Genomic DNA, 18,692 nt, shown 5'->3' on the forward strand with positions numbered 1-18,692 from the left:
ATCTCACAGACATCTTTCAACAGCATGCTGGACAGCAGGAAACAGTATTATTTAGGTGTAATGCTAGTTAGTGCGTGCGGCGCTATGTGTCTCTCAGCCCTGCAGGGGGAGCCCTGGCGAGTGGCGCCATGCACTGTACCGACAAACGCGAACAAACTACAAATAAAAAAAGTCAAAAGATGACAGAAAGAGAACGTTCCATATTGTGATTTATTTCATTAGGCAAATGAGACGTCTCAAGCCCACGGCACTGCAATGGCAGTCACGCACACACACACACACACACACACACGCACACACACACACACACACACACACACACACACACACACACACACACACACACACACACACACACACACACACACACACACACCCAAGCTCACAGGTACACACACACACACACACACACACACACACACACACACACACACACACACACACACACACACTCACACACACACACACACAGTCACACACACACACACACACACACACACACACACACACACACACACACACACACACACACACACACACACACCCAATCTCACAGGTACACACACACACACACACATGCACAGACATAACCACGCATGCACGCAACAAATGTAGCCCATTAAAACAGCGAAATCCTCACTGTTCTGCATGTAACACGTGAGAAGAGTATCTAAATGAACCCGAGTTGACCCGTAACTATTTTAGTGTAAACTAGTATATCGTCGTTGTCGGGTGGAAACATGTCCAAAACCGTTTGTTTGTATTTATGATTTTAAAAAGGATTTAAGCTAGTGAAAACAGCCGGTCTACAAGCGCACAACGCCTCGCACCGCGAGGCGTTGTGTGCTTGTAGATCTGCTGTTTTCACTGCTTTTGTGCAACGGCCTTGTATGATGAAGCAGGGCTTTACTTTGCGAAAGAACGTACAAATTTGAAACTTGGAGATACAAGGTTTCTGCCCGACAGTGACGATGTACTGTATTGTATTATGTGGACGTTTTTTTCCTTTCATACGTTGAACGTCATTAACATTCACCAACATATGTAACATGTCCGATGCAATCAAGCATCCGCGCGCTGCACACAGTGATGAGCTGCTCGGGGGAACAGCTGCGTTGCCATGCCAGCGCGCACAAAATGGCAGCAGCAGCGCCTCGCACAATCTCTCTGCCTGATCATTCTACCTGACCGCCACAGGGGGAGCCTCTCCTCTCCTCTCCTCTCCTCTCCTCTCCTCTCCTCTCCTCTCCTCTCCTCTCCTCTCCTCTCCTCTCCTCTCCTCTCCTCTCCTCTCCTCTCCTCTTTTTTCCTCTCCTCTTTTTTCCTCTCCTCCCATCTGATATAACCTTTAATAAGCCAGTAACAGTCCCCGGGATAAACACACTGTCTTCTGCAGTTATTACAGTTATTATGCATAATGAATTAGTCATCACCGCCCGACTTTGTTTTTCAGAGGACACGGAGTGATGAGAGAGGAGAAAATGGATTTCTTCTTTTTTTTTTGCACCCGTTGCCTCCGTTGATGTAACATTATAGACCAGTGGTTCTCAACCTAATCAGGCCATGACCTCCCATTTGAACCGAGGACCCCTAACCCCACCCTGACTAGCACTAGGAAATGTAGCAGTTGAGGCATTACATTTAGTTTGATTTGGATCTGCAGATGAAGCCGATGATAGCCGATATACAAGCTCACAACTGCTCACAACGCAAGGCATTGTGAGCTTTAGTATGGAAACCTGTCACGCTCCATATTATGTCCAAGACATCTCCATATGGAGCTGGCCAATACCTCTTCATCTGACCTCACAGACTTCAGATATGGATATAGCTGACCTGTTCTGACATCACAATGATGACTCAACCAGTCAGATTAATAGTTTATCTCCTGCTTCTTGACTGTGCCGTATTGAGAAGCTTTGAGGTTTCAGCCCTTAGGGCGTCTTACTGCATGGTAGATCAGCTATTTTCACAATGTTTGCTGATTTCTTATCTTATTTGACAATTTCGCCGATGTTTGACCAGCTTTTATAGTATTTTATTGATTACTTTTGATGCAGTGATGGTCTGGTTTGAGGTATTAAAAAGGTCTTAAAAGTCCTTACATTGTGTTTCCAAGACACTGACCTACATCTCTCTTCTCTCTTCTATCTTCTCTAGGAGTGGAGGAAGTGGAGGAAACCCCACCCCACTCACCTGAGCCTGCTGACCACGCCCACGGCACCCTAACCCCGCCCCTATCCCCGCCCCCTACCCCCCACCCCCCTCCCCCCTCCGGGCCAGTCTTCAAGCATGGCTCTAGCGGTCTGGTTCCTCTTCACCTGTGCGGTCGCTTTCTGCAACATCGCCCCCTCTTCTCAAGGTAAGGTATTGCATCCGGCGACACACACAGCAATGCATTGTGGGTTGACAACCAGTTTGTGATGCGATGTTCTCCTGTGAAGAATCACCTCATTCTTCAGTGGGTGTACTCTGTATCTACAAAACTATTGCAGAACTGCATACAACTTTCTCATATTTATTATAACCACTTGCAGGGGCGTCACACCAAATTCTGGGCCCTGGGTACAAGGATTCACTGAATTCAGAGTGCCGCGCTGTGAGCTTGTAGATCTGCTATTTTTGAAAAATCGTGAAAATGTGTGCCAAGAAACCTATGTTTCCATGTCAGTGGTGCTCAAACTTTTTCATGTGAAGGACCCCCCATCTCAAAATATTTAGTTCCAGGGACCCCCCCCCCCCCCCCCCCCCCAGAAGCAAAATTTGAGTTACAAATGTTCACTTAAAAAAATACATTTATTCAAAGATTTGCGCACATTTTCATGACTTTTCAAAAATAGCAGATCTACAAGCTCGCAGCGCGGCACTCGGTGCCGCGCTGTGAGCTTGTATATCTGCTATTTTTCAATAGCTAAAGTTACTAGGGCCCCTCCACCTTGGGCCCTGGTAACTCAGTCCCACTTTCCTACCCCTTGTGTTGTGACGCCCCTGACCACTTGAACCTTGGATTTCACGATCAATCAGTAAGAGTAAATAACAGGTCAGAGACTGTTACAAAGACCCTCATTCACGTGGCTAGTCGTGAGGTAGCCATAGTTACCCGTTGAATGTTGAATCTCCATATATGGAGATAACCGACGCATCTCACTAAGTCTGACCTCACAAGCCCCATATTTGGACACAGACAACCTATAACTCCATATATAGAGACATAGCTGCTGACATCAGTATGACATCACACTGCTGACATCAGTATGACATCACACCGTACACAAATGAGCCTTATATAAGACCGGCATTATCTACCGACAGATTAGATGCGAGCAGGAGCTTGACTCAGACAACTAATAATAATAATAATTCTCACCGGACACCACTGCGGCGGGTCCTAATCCTAGACAACCGGTCCCTTTGAGTAGTAATTAACAGAGACACTACTTAGAAGGAGGTGGTATTGGTGCTTTAATACATGAGTGGACAGGCCGATGTACATTAAATAATAGTGGGATTATTATTAGTGATGCAAAACTCAATCTCCCATGATCCTTTGGGAGATGACGTCATCAGGAAGTGAAATCCTCTGTTGGCTTCAATGTAATCCTCAGCAGTAAAATGGTCTCCAGATCGCGTCGATCATCGAGAATCGCCGTTTTCACCTGCTCGTATCTAAGCAACGGACAGTAATGGTAATAATCTTTCTTTTCCGGTGAAAGAAAACATGTTTGATCGATATTACAACACAGTGAATTTCCACAACATGGACGCGTTTGTGTCTTCCGTAGGTCTTCAGAATAAGGTACAATCAATGGAAAAACCCTGCCGCAAGGTATCTAAATAATTAATGATATTCATAAAGCATCCAATGTTAAGTACACACAGGCCTGTGGGTACACGTCGTTCTGCATCCAGCTCAAGGAATAAGACCATAGTTATACTGTCACGTTACAAGGACAAGCTGTACCATAAACAATATCTATCAGGCCTAGGAGAGACATCTTATTGGCTCTTACTTCATGTGAATTCACAAAGATAATAACATAAGATGAATGAACATCATAATGTAATGGAAATAAGGTTACGTAATGAATAACCAATCATAATTATGTTATATATAATTTATTCCTCAAACCCTACAGTATATACTTGGTTGACCATGGGTCCCCTAGGGCTCCATGCTAGGTCCACTTATACTTCCCTCTACACCAAATCTTTTTGCCTATCTACAATGAGTTTGTAGATCTGCTATTTTTGCCAAATGTTCGCCCCGGGAACATACAGTATTACATGTATATGTTGTTCAACCTGAACTCTTTAGTGGGCCTACTGTAGGCTACTGTACTGTAACTCAAAGGTTCCCAAACTTTTCAGGCCGTGAAATTTGAACTAGGGACCCCCCACCCTGACAAGCACTATGAGTTGAGGCATTACATTTTGTGTGACTCCGTTCCTCAGATAAATGTTGTGAAAATAGCTGAACTACAAGCTCACACCGCTTGTAGATCGGCTATTTATGCAATATTCGCCACTATCATAATATAATATTTGACATTTTGGCATTAAAAAGGTCTTAAAGCTCCTTAAATTGTTCATTTAGAAATGTGCAGTAGTCACTAGACACTAGTGCAGAGGTTTTCAAAGTGGGTGACAGGGCACCTTGGGGTGCCACGACGGCAGTCAAGGGGTGCCGCGAGATCGTTTGATAATATTTGAAATTTATTTGGACACTTGAATAAATATTTAGTCACACAAAACTAGTGAAAACAGCCGATCTACAAGCACACAACGCCTTGCGATGCGATGTGTGCTTGTAGATCTGCTGTTTTCACTAGTTTAGTACATTTTATAGATGATAAATATACAAAAAGAAAGGTTTTGGACATACAAGGTATCCACCCGACAACGACGATATTCTATAAATTTAAGGTGCTGGGAGTGAAAAGTATAATGTTGGGGTGCCTCGGATTAAAACAATATTTATAGGGTGCCCTGAGACAAAAAAGTTTGGGAACCCCTGCTCTAGTGTATACATCTGTACTGTATATTGGTTTGTTTACTGTTGAGTGAGAACACAATGTTGCACATTAAGCTACTGTAATCACCTGAGGACCCCCCACAATAATTTGGGGGACCCCCCCCTGCTGTAAATCACAGTTTAAACCGTCTGTAAGGAGATGTCAGAGTTAAAGGAACGCAGAGCATTTCACTGTGTAGTGCGGTGTAGCGTGGTGCGTTGGGTTCAGGTATGGCTTGTCCGGGCTGTTGTTGGGCTGAAATGAGGATGTAATATTTATTCCTTGGTGTCGGGGTGATGAAGGTCATAAGTGTATTGACTTGCTGACCAGGCTCGTAATGCCCAACTTGATTAACCAACCTGTCGGCCCCGGAGATAGAGTGAGTGAGAGAGAGACACTCAAAGCGTGTGTGTGTGTGTGTGTGTGTGTGTGTGTGTGTGCGACTGCGCGTGTGCGCGCGTTGCCAATGTGTGTAGTGTCAATAAACTTTCTTGTCATCTTGATGTTTGCTGGAGCATGGTGTGAGCGTAAGCGGCAATCCGTGCATGTAATGGCACCATATGTGTGACCTCCTTGAATGTGCCACGTACCCGTCGGACAATTGTGTGTCTCTCTGCCTTTCTGCTTGTGTGTGCATGCGTGCGTGCGTGCGTGCGTGCGTGCGTGCGTGCGTGCGTGCGTGCGTGCGTGCGTGCGTGCGTGCGTGTGCGCGCGCGCGTGCGCGTGTGTGTGTGTGTGTGTGTGTGTGTGTGTGTGTGTGTGTTACTTTGTGCTTGTGACCCTGGCAGCAGGTGACCTGGTTGAGCGTTGCTGCTGAAGGGTTTATGTGCGTTTGTGTGTGTGTACGTGCACGTTTGGGAGGCAGGTGGAAGAAATGGGGGGGGGGAGGAGGGGGGAGTAGGAGTATAGGGGCTGCATGTGAGGGTGTCGTGCTAGTGGCCGGCCACCACCATCTGCTGTATGTTCTCTGTCAGCCCGGTGCCAAGCAGCCTGCCTCTGGTGATGGACAGGACAGGAGGAGGAGGGATTGGGTGGGATGAAGTGGGGCTGCAACAGTTGATATAACTAGTCGATTTAATCGATTAGGAAAGAATAACCGATTTTAATAATCCCCCCCCTTTTTCAAACTAGAAAAAAAGAAAAGAAAAGAGCAGATCTACAAGCTCACACCGCATAGAATCAGAATCAACCTTTTCATAACCTTTATTGTCTCATCAGGGGAAATCAGTTTACAGGGTTAAAACAGTGGGTGAAATTTGTTTTTGTGCAAAGCTCCATCGTCCAAAAATAAAGAGGGGGGAGAAAGGGGGGAATAAAGAAAAATCTAAAAATAAAGGTATACACAATTAAACGTATCATATCCATCCAGTACAGTACAGTATGTACATGAGGTCAGACATAATGAGGTGCATTGTGACGTGATGAGAGCTTGCTGATCGGCTATTTTCGTACAGCAAAGTATTCAAAACGAAACTCAATCGATAAGAAAATAATGGACAGTTGCAACCCTAATCGGAGGGGGAGGAGAGGGGAGAGAGAGAGAGGGGTGACAGCGAAAGGGGGCCGAGGCAGAGAGACGTTTGGAGGAGGGAGGGCGAAGGAGCCCGGGAAAGGACGAGGAGGAGTGCATTATGGGAGAGGAGAAACGCTATCCGTGCGGCGGCCGTGGTACAGTGGCGTCAGTTCATAAAAAGCTACGGTATGGCATCATGACTGCAACATGACTGGTGTCTTGCACACGCTCGTGCAAGACACCAGTCATGTTGCCATACCTTAAGAAGTACATTCTATTTCTTGGGCTGGATATGGCAGCGGGAATGGTTGTTCAAGTGCAGCTAAACTTAGCATGTTAGTAAACGTGCCACAATACCTTCTTAAAGTGACCATTTTGTTAAATTTCTTAGTTATTTTACTGTAATTTAACAACATAATACAGATAGACAAAGAGACATTCATGTATTTATATTTAAAGGTAACTTTTATTTCCCCCCCTGGACCCAGGGTATGGCAACTGCATACCCCTGCCATACCCAACTGACGCCCCTGCCGTGGTATCTGTGTCAGCACGGGGCTCTAGAATTCCCCACGTGTAAGCGGTGATTGGCCAGGTGTGCTTCTAATTTGAGAGGGTGCTGTGGTGTTTTATTTTTTTCTTTCCCCAGCGTAATTTGGCTGGTTTTGCAACACTGGATTTGTGTGTAGCGCTCGTTGTTCCATCTGACACGTTTGGCCTGCGGCGCTAAGCTGCTTTGCGTGCTTGTGTGAGTGTATATGAGAGAGAGAGAGGGAGAGAGGGAGAGAGAGAGAGAGAGAGAGAGAGAGAGAGAGAGAGAGAGAGAGAGAGAGAGACACTGCAGATGTCTCTCTGTGACCTGCCACTTGGGGAGTATTAATAATGCATTAATAATCAATTGGCTGTTATCTGTATATTCATCCCAAATGGACCAGCTCAACATTTGGCTTTCTGAAATGAAAGAAAACCGTCTCTGATGCAATCGTTGGTGGACTATTGCGTGCACACGTACACATTCTGTTCACACACACACACACACACACACACACACACACACACACACACACACGCACACGCACACGCACACGCACACGCACACACAAACACACACACATGCGCACTTCCACACTCGCAGCATTTTAGTAACCACATTTGAGACCGAGTTTGTTCTTTTTTTCCCTACACGGTAAAGACGTTGTGCTCGGAGTTAAATTACATTTTGCAGCGTTGTGTGACCAGAGAAACAAAGTAGTGAGAGAGAGAGAGAGAGAGAGAGAGAGAGGGAGAGAGGGGGAGAGAGAGAGAGAGAGAGAGAGAGAGGGAGAGAGGGAGAGGGAGAGAGAGAGAGAGAAGAAAGAGAGAGAAAAGTTAGGTGAGTTAGGGCAGAGCAATTAACCGAAAATATAATAGAACATCCAAATTTAGAACCCGACTTCATCTTGCTCATGTAGGTTAATCGATGAATTGAGAAATGCATTAGGGGTTTTTACTTGCCATAGCTTTTTTAATAACGGTTCATTAATCGCAGTCGAGGCAAAAGTTTGAAACAACGGTGACATTGATGGATGTGAAGTCACATCGCCCCGCACTAGTTTAGTTTTGTTGTTATACGTCGAGTCTTCTCCTCCTTGCCTGCAGCCGGCGTCACACTGGGAAGCTGCTGAAGTCACTCTCAGTCTAATCACAGCTCATTTAAGAAGCCTGCAGGATCATCACACATGGCTTCACACCCTAATGCCTGATTTAGAAGCGACATTAGAAAACGGCAGATCTGCAAGCCCACATCGCGCCGCGTCATGGGCTTGCAGATCCGCCGTTTTCGTTGCTCGGAGACAACATCGCCCTTAACCCTCTAAGGCCCACTGTTGTAATATTACAACGTTTGTATTTTATCCAAAAAAAGGTCTAAATCATTTTATTTTAGCTCCCCCTACCACCTAAACATCACCATTGGATTCTATTGTTTAGTATTACAATGCCATTGGCCACAATATTTGCATATAAATACCCCCCACAGGGGCTGACATTCACACCCGCCACACCCGCTGACATTCCAGAGTTTTGACGAACAACATCTCACTTTTTCATGGAAGCTATTCCTCACAAAAACATAAGTAAAATGCCTGTACTATTTTTTTTGGTGATCATTAGAATGTCTAGAACATGTACATATGTTATTATTGTGAAAAATATCCCCCATATGTAAATTAGAGCATGATTTATGATTTATGATTTATGGCTATAAAACCTTACAAAAACATTTTTTGGAAAAAAACATTACATTTTCCTGTGATTAGGACTCCTACAACACCATCTGATTTTTTTCAATTTTTTATTTCAAGTATTTCTATATTTGGGCCTTAGAGGGTTAATGCGTACCCCCACTCTTCTTCCACCAGCTCATCTCAGCAAACTATCGTGCTTTAGCAAACTACTGCCGGCTGCACAGTCCCAATATTTACTCCTACCACACTGTCTGAGCCTAATGCATGCTCCATCATATGATAGGCTTTAGGGTCACGCTTTTACTCATGGTGTTCTACACACAAACTGCTGCTACTCACAAAGCTGCCATAAAGTGACATATCGTCACTGTCTGGCCAAAACCTATTAACTCCATTTTTGAGTTTTTTGGCATAAATCAGGGCTAATGAACACCCTTTACATCTGAGTGTTGGTTAAAATAATATTGAACCAATGGAAAGTAGTAAAAAGTGCTTGGGACAAAACCTCCAAACTCCACACTTTCTGCCAAACCAGCTAACTCCACCCGATTGGCTCTCTTTTTTTTTTTTAAAGTATATTTTTATTGTTTTTTTTTGCCCTCTCTTTTTTTTCATAAATATGTGCTATTGAACACCCTTTACTTCTGTGTATTGGTTAAAATAATATTGAACCAATGAAAAGTAGTAAAAAGCCCTTCTAACTCTAAAACCTCCTAACTCCACTTGAGCTTGAACATTTTGGAGTTAGGAGGTTTCGGCCCGACAGCAGAGATATCCTTGTTGTCGGGCAGAAACCTCCTATGTCCATGTTCTAACTACTATTTGATCAGTTCTACAACCTCACACAAAAGCATCAAAATTGACGAAGCGAACTAGCGAAGCGTTTTTAAGCTTGTGGATCTGCTACTTTTGCTGCTTTTGACTTTGAATCCTGAAAATTAACAGTTTTGGACATAATGCGACTATATGTGTGTATCTATGTGTATGTGAGTATCATAGACTGCAAAAAATATGGACGGTGCAAACCCATTGGTTTCTATGCTGCAAAGATGAAGCTTTTTTTGCCCTTGTATGGGTGTCGCCATCATGGTACCCATTACTACCCAAGTAATGCTATTGGCTGCCAACGGTCATGTGCAACTACAAGGATACATGGGACATTGTCTTAAGCTTGCCAAAAATAAAGCGAACGACGAGCCTATGATCACAAGCCCCTCCTATACAGCATACCCTGCTTTAACATCAATTATAACATAACTTGGACCATATTTTCACAAAACGCATATCATGGTGATTGAAACAAGGCTTTAAAGGCATACCATGTAACTTTCCCAACTAGTGGTCACTAGCGGTATTGCAGGCACCGGTATTTCCAGTGTAGTTCCTACACTAACCACTAGTTCGAAAGACTACACCGGAAGTAGGAAGCGGGCACAAACAAAACGGTCCACTCTCTATATTCTGTTCATTCTGTTTTCGCACGGCATCCCTCTGCTACAGCTGCTGCTTTTTCCAGCGTTGATTGTAGACTCCGGTACTTTTGCAGACTACGTTCAGAATTCAACTATGGAATTACAAGAGTCAGATGCGGTAAGTACGTTTGTAAATGAACAACGTCGATCTGTTTTATCCTGTTTAATTCGATCTTGGACACGATGCATTTATAGAGAAATCAAAACAAACTTTTTAGAATGAATGAATGAATAAGGTCTGCAAGGCTACCAGTTGTTTGCCTTCTCTAGTCTGCAGTAATAAACTTGAAGCATAACCTGACTTTACATGTGTAAATATACTGTATAGTCCTATTAGCCTGTGTGTGTTTGTGTGCGTGTGTGAGAGAGAGAACAATAAAAGTCGCACCAAACAAGGCTTCTGGCGTTGTGAAAAAGTTTTAATCGGGGTCTTTATTTATTTGTTTTGATGGCTCCTTGTTTTTGCTCTTTCGGGAGCAGTCCCTTCTGTATTTACATTTTTCTTTTTTATAAACATTTCATGTATTGTACGACAAAACGTGTAGTATTTCAGACGTGACCTTTTCCTAAACTATTCCCTACCCCCACACGCGTAGCCACTCATGGTATGTTACAGTTATTTACTACTGTAGCCTTGAACCAACATCGCACGTCATGTTATCAACAACCTTTCATGTTTAGCCTACTGCAGACACAGCTTCATGACAAGCGGAATTAGTCTCTATTATTTTCTGAAATTACATCAGACCAACACTCGGTCCATGGCACAATTAATAGGCCTACTGTACCATGCAAAGCTGTGAATACATTTGAAGCAAAATTAAAACGCTTCTTGGGCCACCCTTCTCCCCTCCCCCCAGTGTGAGACAAGGATACATTATTTGAATGGCATTATCAACTTTGTAAAACTTACATGTTATTGGTAACCCATTAGAGAGACTATAGCTGTGGCTCCCAGTACCCACTACTTTGAAATCAATTTATATCACCAGCACTATAATATAGTTTCAGTATAAGTGCAAGTGATTAGAAAATAATCACAATAATAATGACATATTCCAGGTGCTTTATAATTTTTTCATGGATATATGACTTAGGCTTACTGTACTTTGATTCATATAACTTGCAATGTGAATTCAACATAACAATTAATTGATGATTACTATTTGCACATTTTCAGAGTCTACTTATGGAGGAGGTGGAGGCGATGGATCCAGAATATGCCCCTAGTCAGGCAGACTCTGATGAGGAACCTGAATCTTCTACATCTCAACCAAAAAAAAAAAAGAAAACCAAAGCACCCTCTAAAGGCAGAGGTCGTGGAGGCCCTGGAAGTCGTGGCGGCCCTGGAAGTCGTGGAGGTCGTGGTGGAGCCAGAGGGAGGGGGAGAGGCCGGGGACGCCAAAGTGTCAGCAGAGTCGTGATTGCTGCAGATGATGAAGAAAGGGTGCAACAACATGCACAACTTCGAATGGCAGAAATAAGGGTACGATAACACATGATCTGTTTATACTATACTTTTTTTTTGTTTCGGATATGGAAATGAACATGCTAAATTACATTGTTTTTGTTTTTCCAAAGGCTGCAACATCTGCCCTGACCCCAGCTGAAAAGGACGGACTCCTGGAAACAGTCCTTGTGAATCTCCCGGGAGTCATGTTCGATGTTTGGGCACGAAGAGCACCACCCCCTGGTTCCCCACCTACAACTGCTCCTTCACAGCCTAGTGTCCCGCCTGGTAGCCCATCTACTCCACAACCCGATGTCCCATCTGCTACTCCAGCTTCTCAACCTCCTGGGCCACCTGGTTCCTCATCTCCTCTGCCAGACGGGCAGCTGTGGTGGTGTACCTGTACGTATTGCAGGCAGATGCCAACTGACATTGAGAAGAAGTGCTGTGGCAACAATCGTGAGAGGTGCACTAGCCGCACAGTTCACATGCAGACATTGTGTTTGGAGGAGGCACACTTGAGGTTGAATCGGGAGCTTCGCAATGAGTACATTGCACAGATCGATCCGAATGACCCAGGGACTGACAACAGGGAATATCGCCATGCAGCCTACAGGCAGTACATCCTGTGGCAGTACGGGCGCTTGGGGGCAGGCAATAGGCGTGTTATACCATCATGTGTTGTATGGCGTGTGAGAACAAAATTTTCTGACCCTAACAATTCGTATACTGGTTACAAACCAAATATGCTGTGATCCCTCTGACCTCTTGTGACCAATCTGATGGTGCCTCATTGTTGTACATTTTGAAAACTTCAATATTGTGTGAATTGTGATTTGTGTTCTGTTCTTTCTTTTTTGCTGCTAAGTGTTAACTGCAATAAATGCCAAGGCAGAGGTTATGCAGATGTTAAATGTGACACTGCTTTTGCACAGTAGGGACACTGCCACCATTTCTTACTATTTATTACTAAAAATAAAAGTTCCTTTGAGCTAAATTTATTTGCACTACGTTTTCAGGCCAAAGACCCTCTAGTTGAGAGAGATAGATTCCATATAGCTTTGTTTGTCATCACAATCTTCAGTGTAATTTGGATTAATGTCAATTTGTGTTTTCAGATATTTAACCACTAACAGTCAATACTAAACCTGACCTTTAACTCTGTACTTGGCCTGCTCTTTTTCCCCTCTACACCAACCTTGGCTCACAACGCCTTGTGCGCTACAGTTCTCAGAATATAGACACTAGGGTTCATGTGGTTAATATAAAAATGTTTGGAAGATTTGGAGAACCCCCTGTTGAAGACCCCTGCACTATATTGTCTTTCCTGGAATGTGTTCTTTTTGGAGTTTGCACAAAAAAGATACCTTACCTGTACATTTTTTTGAATAAAAATTCTTGTAACAACCATTTGCATTTCTTTTCAATATAGCAAACAATTTAGAGGTACCATGTCAAAGTATTCACTGGTGAAAATGTCTTTATGGATTAGATGGAGCCTGACAATCACAAATCCCATTCACAATTGTATACAGTATGAAGACCCAGACCGGGTATTGAGGTTTACTATAATGTTAATCATTACTTTTAGACCATTATCACTTGATACGTCACTATCAACATAATTTAGCCTTCGCATGTTGTCTGCTGAGGTTCCAATCCAGATTGTTCCCAAATAAATGTTAAAATTGCATAGCTAAAGAGGATCTATCAAACCATAAACATCACAGTGTAGCATCAACTGTAACCTGAGTAAAATTAAATGTCCAAAAAAATCAATCCCAGTTACTGTAGTGCTATAGGTAATCCAGATCCCCTAAAAAATCACTCTAGAGTTCTTCAGACATAACCAATCTATACATCCATTTTCAAGAATAGGGCAAAAACTGGTAGTGAAGTACAAACTTTAATCTCAAGTGTAATGGCAATATACAATTAGAAGTAACAAGTTGTAATAAACAATATATATATACAGTATGTACACACACACACACACACACACACACATACACAACAGACTTTCCACAGCAAATTGAGGTATCCATTAATGATATATAACCTGTAGGACTGGGGTTTTCAAACTGTTGACTCAGGGCACCCCATGATTACACTCATTTTTTAAATCTTACAACCTCTGACATAATACAAAATAAGTCACATGTCACATAGAAATATCCGTTTCCATCATAACTGACTGAAAATGTGTCCTTGACCTTGATCCACTTGAACCCAGCGATCCCAGCATCTCTTTTGGGGGTGGGGGTCGGTCTCCAAATATGGCTGATCTACAAGCTTGCACCACATCACAACTTGATGCGTTGTGAGCTTGTAGACCATCTATTTTTGGTGAGAGCTGGCCGTACCAGAACAGTGCGAAACCCTTCATAGTAGAGTGTTCGTGATGAATTCCAATTGTTATGAGATTAATCTGCAGCACCCATGGAGTCTGGACAGGCATCATGGTGTCCTTCATTTCTTAACCTATGAAAAAATAATTAAATAAATTAGTTTAATGACAAAACATTCTAGCTGACAATACATGTTATGGACAAGTCACTACATTTTTAAAATAAGTACCTGTCCTCTCTTGAGTTGTGTCTCCAGCAGTACATCAACAGGGACTGGTTCTTTGGGTGGTAGAAGTCCCAGCCGCCTCGCATCATCTGGCCTGGCTTTTCTTTTACGCGGTAGTCCTCCTTTGTGCTCCAGCCGAGCACGAACGATGGCTTTTTGAAGTTCTGGGATGTAGGCATAGTCCTTCTTGACCTTGTATGCATAGACACTCCAATGCTGAGACTTCTTGTTCCACAACCTGCCATGGCTGTTGATGTTGAACAATGAAATTTAATCTCACGTCACAACAATTTCTATGACACACAATGTTGCTTTTTAAAGGCGAGGTGTTACTTACATTTTCTTCCCCTTCTTGTTGAGAAGTAGAGGTCTCCCGTTGTGTTTGTTGTAGTCGAGGGCTGCCAACAAAGTCCTTGCGCCATAGGCCGGTGGGTCAAAGGAGCATCGCTTACTTGCATACATTAACATATGCGAGTGGAATGATTCGAGATCAGAGGTTGTCCTGTGGTAGACAGAAAAGACAGAAAAGATCTCCTTAGTAAATGTAAAGTACAGTTTATCATCAAATGTAACAAATTATGAATGTTTATTTTTTCTAATAAAACTAACCTGAAATTGAGGTACTTTGGCACATTTTTTATCCAACGAGGATTGAAGATGGCCTCTTTCAATGCTATGTGGGCTGGTGAACCTGCAACCATCCATGGCTTCTCTGGCACGTGATCCTCAGGTAGAGGATCATGTAGGCAAGCCCCAAAATGCCATTCATGCCTTCCGGTGACATGGTAGAGCGTACCACGCCAGAGACCCTGAAAACATAGACAATGACAAAAACATGAGAAATAATTAATTTGGAATACAGGCTTGTAGTATTCCAAATGGTCAGTAGAGGGAAGTGCAGGCTCTATAGAGTTTGTCCAAAATTGGCCAAATTTGGCCCTATTCTCATACCATGAACTCTGTGTAGGTACTGGCAGTGTTGCAGCATATCCAAAACCAGGATATTATGTCCTTGGTCCATTTGAGGAGTTCTGTGTGGTTCTTCAGCTTTCCAGCCTGTACACATAACAAAATATCAATACAGTATAAATTGTCACACAGTCAACTGGGTGATGTCTGAATCTTTTTTTAATTCCGGAAAGAAACATGTTTAAAAATCAAGTAACAGTATCGAAAACACAACTGTATTAGTTATAAGGTCAATGAAGAAAAAGAAAATTGAATGTATTCTGAGAAACATACCGCCTGTAGCCTCTTTGCCAAGGACTTAGCTGCATGCCACATGTCAAGCGTATGCTTCACTCCATAGTCCTTATATTGACCGCGTTCAGGATCTAGAAGACATTTTCAAAATCATATACATTTCAGGTACGATTGATTGATTGATTGTCTAGTTAAATAGCTCTGAATTGTATAGTTAATTAACACTAAAAAATTCTATAATCTATATTTGTATTACTTACCCATTAATGCAGCGATCTGCACATGGCCATCAGTGCAAATCTCCTTGAGGGAAACACTAGGCAAAAGAGCATTCATAGTTCTGATGAAGCCCTCTTTCTCCATAATGACAGAGTTGCGTTTGGTCTCTCGCTTGTCTACCGTAACTATGTTGATGATGTTACGTGAATCGTTCTCAATGGTTGTGTACGTACAGTACTGTGCACAATGCCCTGCAAAAATGACGTAAGGTTAGACTAATGTGTATTTCAAATTTGAAAATTCAGTAACTAACACACTACACAAGTTGATGTCCACCGCCATACCTGGTGAGTCCATCCTTCCATCGCCCAGTGCCACAACATCCTTTCCTTGAAGACCACCAAGTATAGTCAGCCTGTGGTCCTCCCAGAAGGATGTTATAGTATCTACTATAAACTCGTCCTGCAGAGTGTAGAATGTTGACTCATCCACAGGCTTCATGTTCATGTATCGGAAGAGGTGTGCAATCTTGAGGTAGTTATTGCCAGACAGGAATATATTTGTGGCCAACATGAAATCGCCAGCGTGCATACCAAATTTAAACTGAGGTTGTGAGTTCCACCTCCACTGTAGGTGATCCTTTGCGCATTTCTAAAGTCAAGAGAAGGGAATGGGCAGTGATTAGATTCCAATTGCACAGCATCTTAAATAGCTTTCATAAATAACTGTGTTGGCCCTAAACAAAAAATCTTTCTATACAGTATGTGATGTGAAGGGGGAGCCTTACCCATTCTACAATGTATGCCGTTCCTTTTGTCTTGATTTTGCAATCAAATGGTGCTACAGCATCGCATTGCAGTCCCAGTCGTGTGTTGCTCCAGGAGCAACGATCAAAGGGAAACCGCATGAACTGTACAAGCTGCTGCAAACTTTTTTCATAAATGATTGCTGCACTCTGGCCAACAATATCGTCTTCACTCTCGATTTGTAGATTTAGGGAGGAGGGCGGGTCGACCTGGAAGTCAGGTTCAGGAAGGTCTGGCGTGTCGTGCACAGTAGTTTCTAACCCAACGATAGGGAGGCTATCTATGTCAACTCCAGCTCCAGACTTCAAAGCACCACCTGCCCTGCGTCATAGAAACATATAGGAATGGTATGAGACACAGCAAGTTGATTTGTCAAATTGTCTGCAGGTTGATCAGCTGAAACATGTATGGAAATAAATAACAAAAACATACCGAATGCTGAAGCTGGGGATATAGTCTTCGTCTGAGCTATCGTTGTCAGCGCCATCCAGATCGTCACCACCGGACTCTGTGTCGTCATCTAAATTAGGCTCCAGATCAGGGTTGTCTACGATTCTGTTAATGCACAAATTGTGTCAGCTGTAGTTCATCATTTGGGAAGTGAAATAGCAACAAAAAGCGAAGGCTCCATACTTACGTTGTGTTCACGAGGGCGTTCACTTCATCCTCATCTAAGTCGTCAATCTCCAGATCCCTAAATAACAATAGTCAATCAGTACCTTTCAATACTGAAACATTAGATACTTACATCCACAACCATTTGTATGCATAAATGCATACATACATAAATGTGCCCACCCCCATTAATACACCCACACACAATTGTATCCATAGCACACATCCATTATATACTTACATCCAAAACCATTTGAATGCATGCACCCGCCCCCATTTACACACACACACACACACAAATTGTGTGCATAGCTCACATCCATGTGTGTGTGTGTGTGCACAGAAACACGCACACCACAATCTAATAAAATCTTACATTTGCTCAGGGGCAGCGACTTCCATCTCTTCAAGGACAGCGACGTCTGCCTCTCCTTGTGATCCACTTGGATCAGAAATCTCTCTATCACTTGGATCAGAAATCTCCCTATATGTCACACAAAATATATTATGGCACCAATGTTAGTATGATACTTACTTCATGTTTACTTGTCTTATCAATATGTGTGGGTTTGCTAATTAATCAAAACACTTGAATTCTAGCATCCTTTTTCATTTGAGGTTTGGGTGTTTAGATAGACTCATTTTGATATTCAGGGAAAAAGAAAAGCTAAAAACACAAACAAATCTGTACAAGAAAATAGACTAAACATCACCAAATTACCTTTCTGATTCCACGTCCAGGGTTGATACAGAGGGAGCGCCCCTTTTGACAAAGCCCAAAGCCTTGCCTGGAGTGGATATACCGGGGGGACCCTTGGATAAATGATCGTGACTGGGGGAAGAAAATAAAGATGGCTATTGTTACATACACAGTATGCCAAAAATACAACTTGGATGCATACATTATATGTCAAGGTTTACAAATTAGCTCCCCAAAAAGCTTTGATAGGAAGACAACCAATAAAGCTAGCATTTGTAAAACAAACAAAGCAAATTAAAAAAAGGGAAAACATGGAGGGGATCTATACGCAGTTACTAGTTAGCTGCATAGTATATAGGCTGGCCCCAGGCTAACTCAGCGCCGTTACCGAGTTATGTGCCGTTATGTACATGATAGTAAATATTCGTCCCCCCGACTTTCGGCGGGGGGATAGCTACAAGCTAAGCTACCATTCATAAACATTGAAAGTTTGGGGGAATGGTGCATCGCCGCGGTATTGACTCAGAGAACACAATATGATTGCAAATGTAAGAGTAGCCCAGAGTCAATAACAATGTCTTTAGGAGATTCAGATGTATTCAAATACTTGTGAATGAACACACACACAAAGGGCTGCTGAATAAACAGGACGGTCGTCAGTATTCGTCCCCCCGACTTTCGGCGGGGGGATAGCTACAAGCTAGGCTAACATTCATAAACATTCAAAGTTTGGGGGAATGGTGCATCTCCGCGGTATTGACTCAGAGAACACAGTATGATTGCAAATGTAAGAGTAGCCCAGAGTCAATAACAATGTCTTTAGGAGATTCAGATGTATTCAAATACTTGTGAATGAACACACACACAAAGGGCTGCTGAATAAACAGGACGGTCGTCAGTATT

At 43.0% G+C, this 18,692-nt stretch overlaps 2 protein-coding genes across 2 annotated transcripts in view; one reads left to right on the forward strand and one right to left on the reverse strand.

Annotated features, from left to right (window-relative positions):
* Nucleotides 1–2,165: 2,165 nt before the first annotated feature.
* The window catches only part of adgrl1a (adhesion G protein-coupled receptor L1a), a 155,845-nt gene continuing 139,318 nt past the window's right edge, over nucleotides 2,166–18,692 (forward strand). The window contains exon 1 of the mRNA XM_080724950.1: nucleotides 2,166–2,362. Coding sequence (XP_080581076.1) covers nucleotides 2,293–2,362 — 70 coding nt within the window. The 5' untranslated portion in view covers nucleotides 2,166–2,292. The remainder of the gene's footprint in view (nucleotides 2,363–18,692) is intronic.
* Nucleotides 11,218–17,928, reverse strand: LOC308284383 (uncharacterized protein). Its single transcript, XM_080724982.1, has 13 exons — nucleotides 17,811–17,928; nucleotides 17,466–17,573; nucleotides 17,112–17,168; nucleotides 16,907–17,029; nucleotides 16,456–16,795; nucleotides 16,013–16,319; nucleotides 15,710–15,919; nucleotides 15,489–15,580; nucleotides 15,198–15,302; nucleotides 14,856–15,055; nucleotides 14,584–14,748; nucleotides 14,250–14,493; nucleotides 11,218–14,153 (listed from the first exon to the last, which is right to left on the reverse strand). Exons 2-13 carry the CDS (start codon nucleotides 17,489–17,491, stop codon nucleotides 14,142–14,144), a joined length of 1,881 nt encoding a protein of 626 aa, XP_080581108.1. The 5' UTR covers nucleotides 17,492–17,573; nucleotides 17,811–17,928; the 3' UTR covers nucleotides 11,218–14,141.

Source organism: Nannobrachium achirus (genome assembly GCF_963921795.1).
Source record: "Nannobrachium achirus genome assembly, chromosome: 4".
Classification (NCBI taxonomy): Eukaryota; Metazoa; Chordata; class Actinopteri; order Myctophiformes; family Myctophidae; genus Nannobrachium; species Nannobrachium achirus.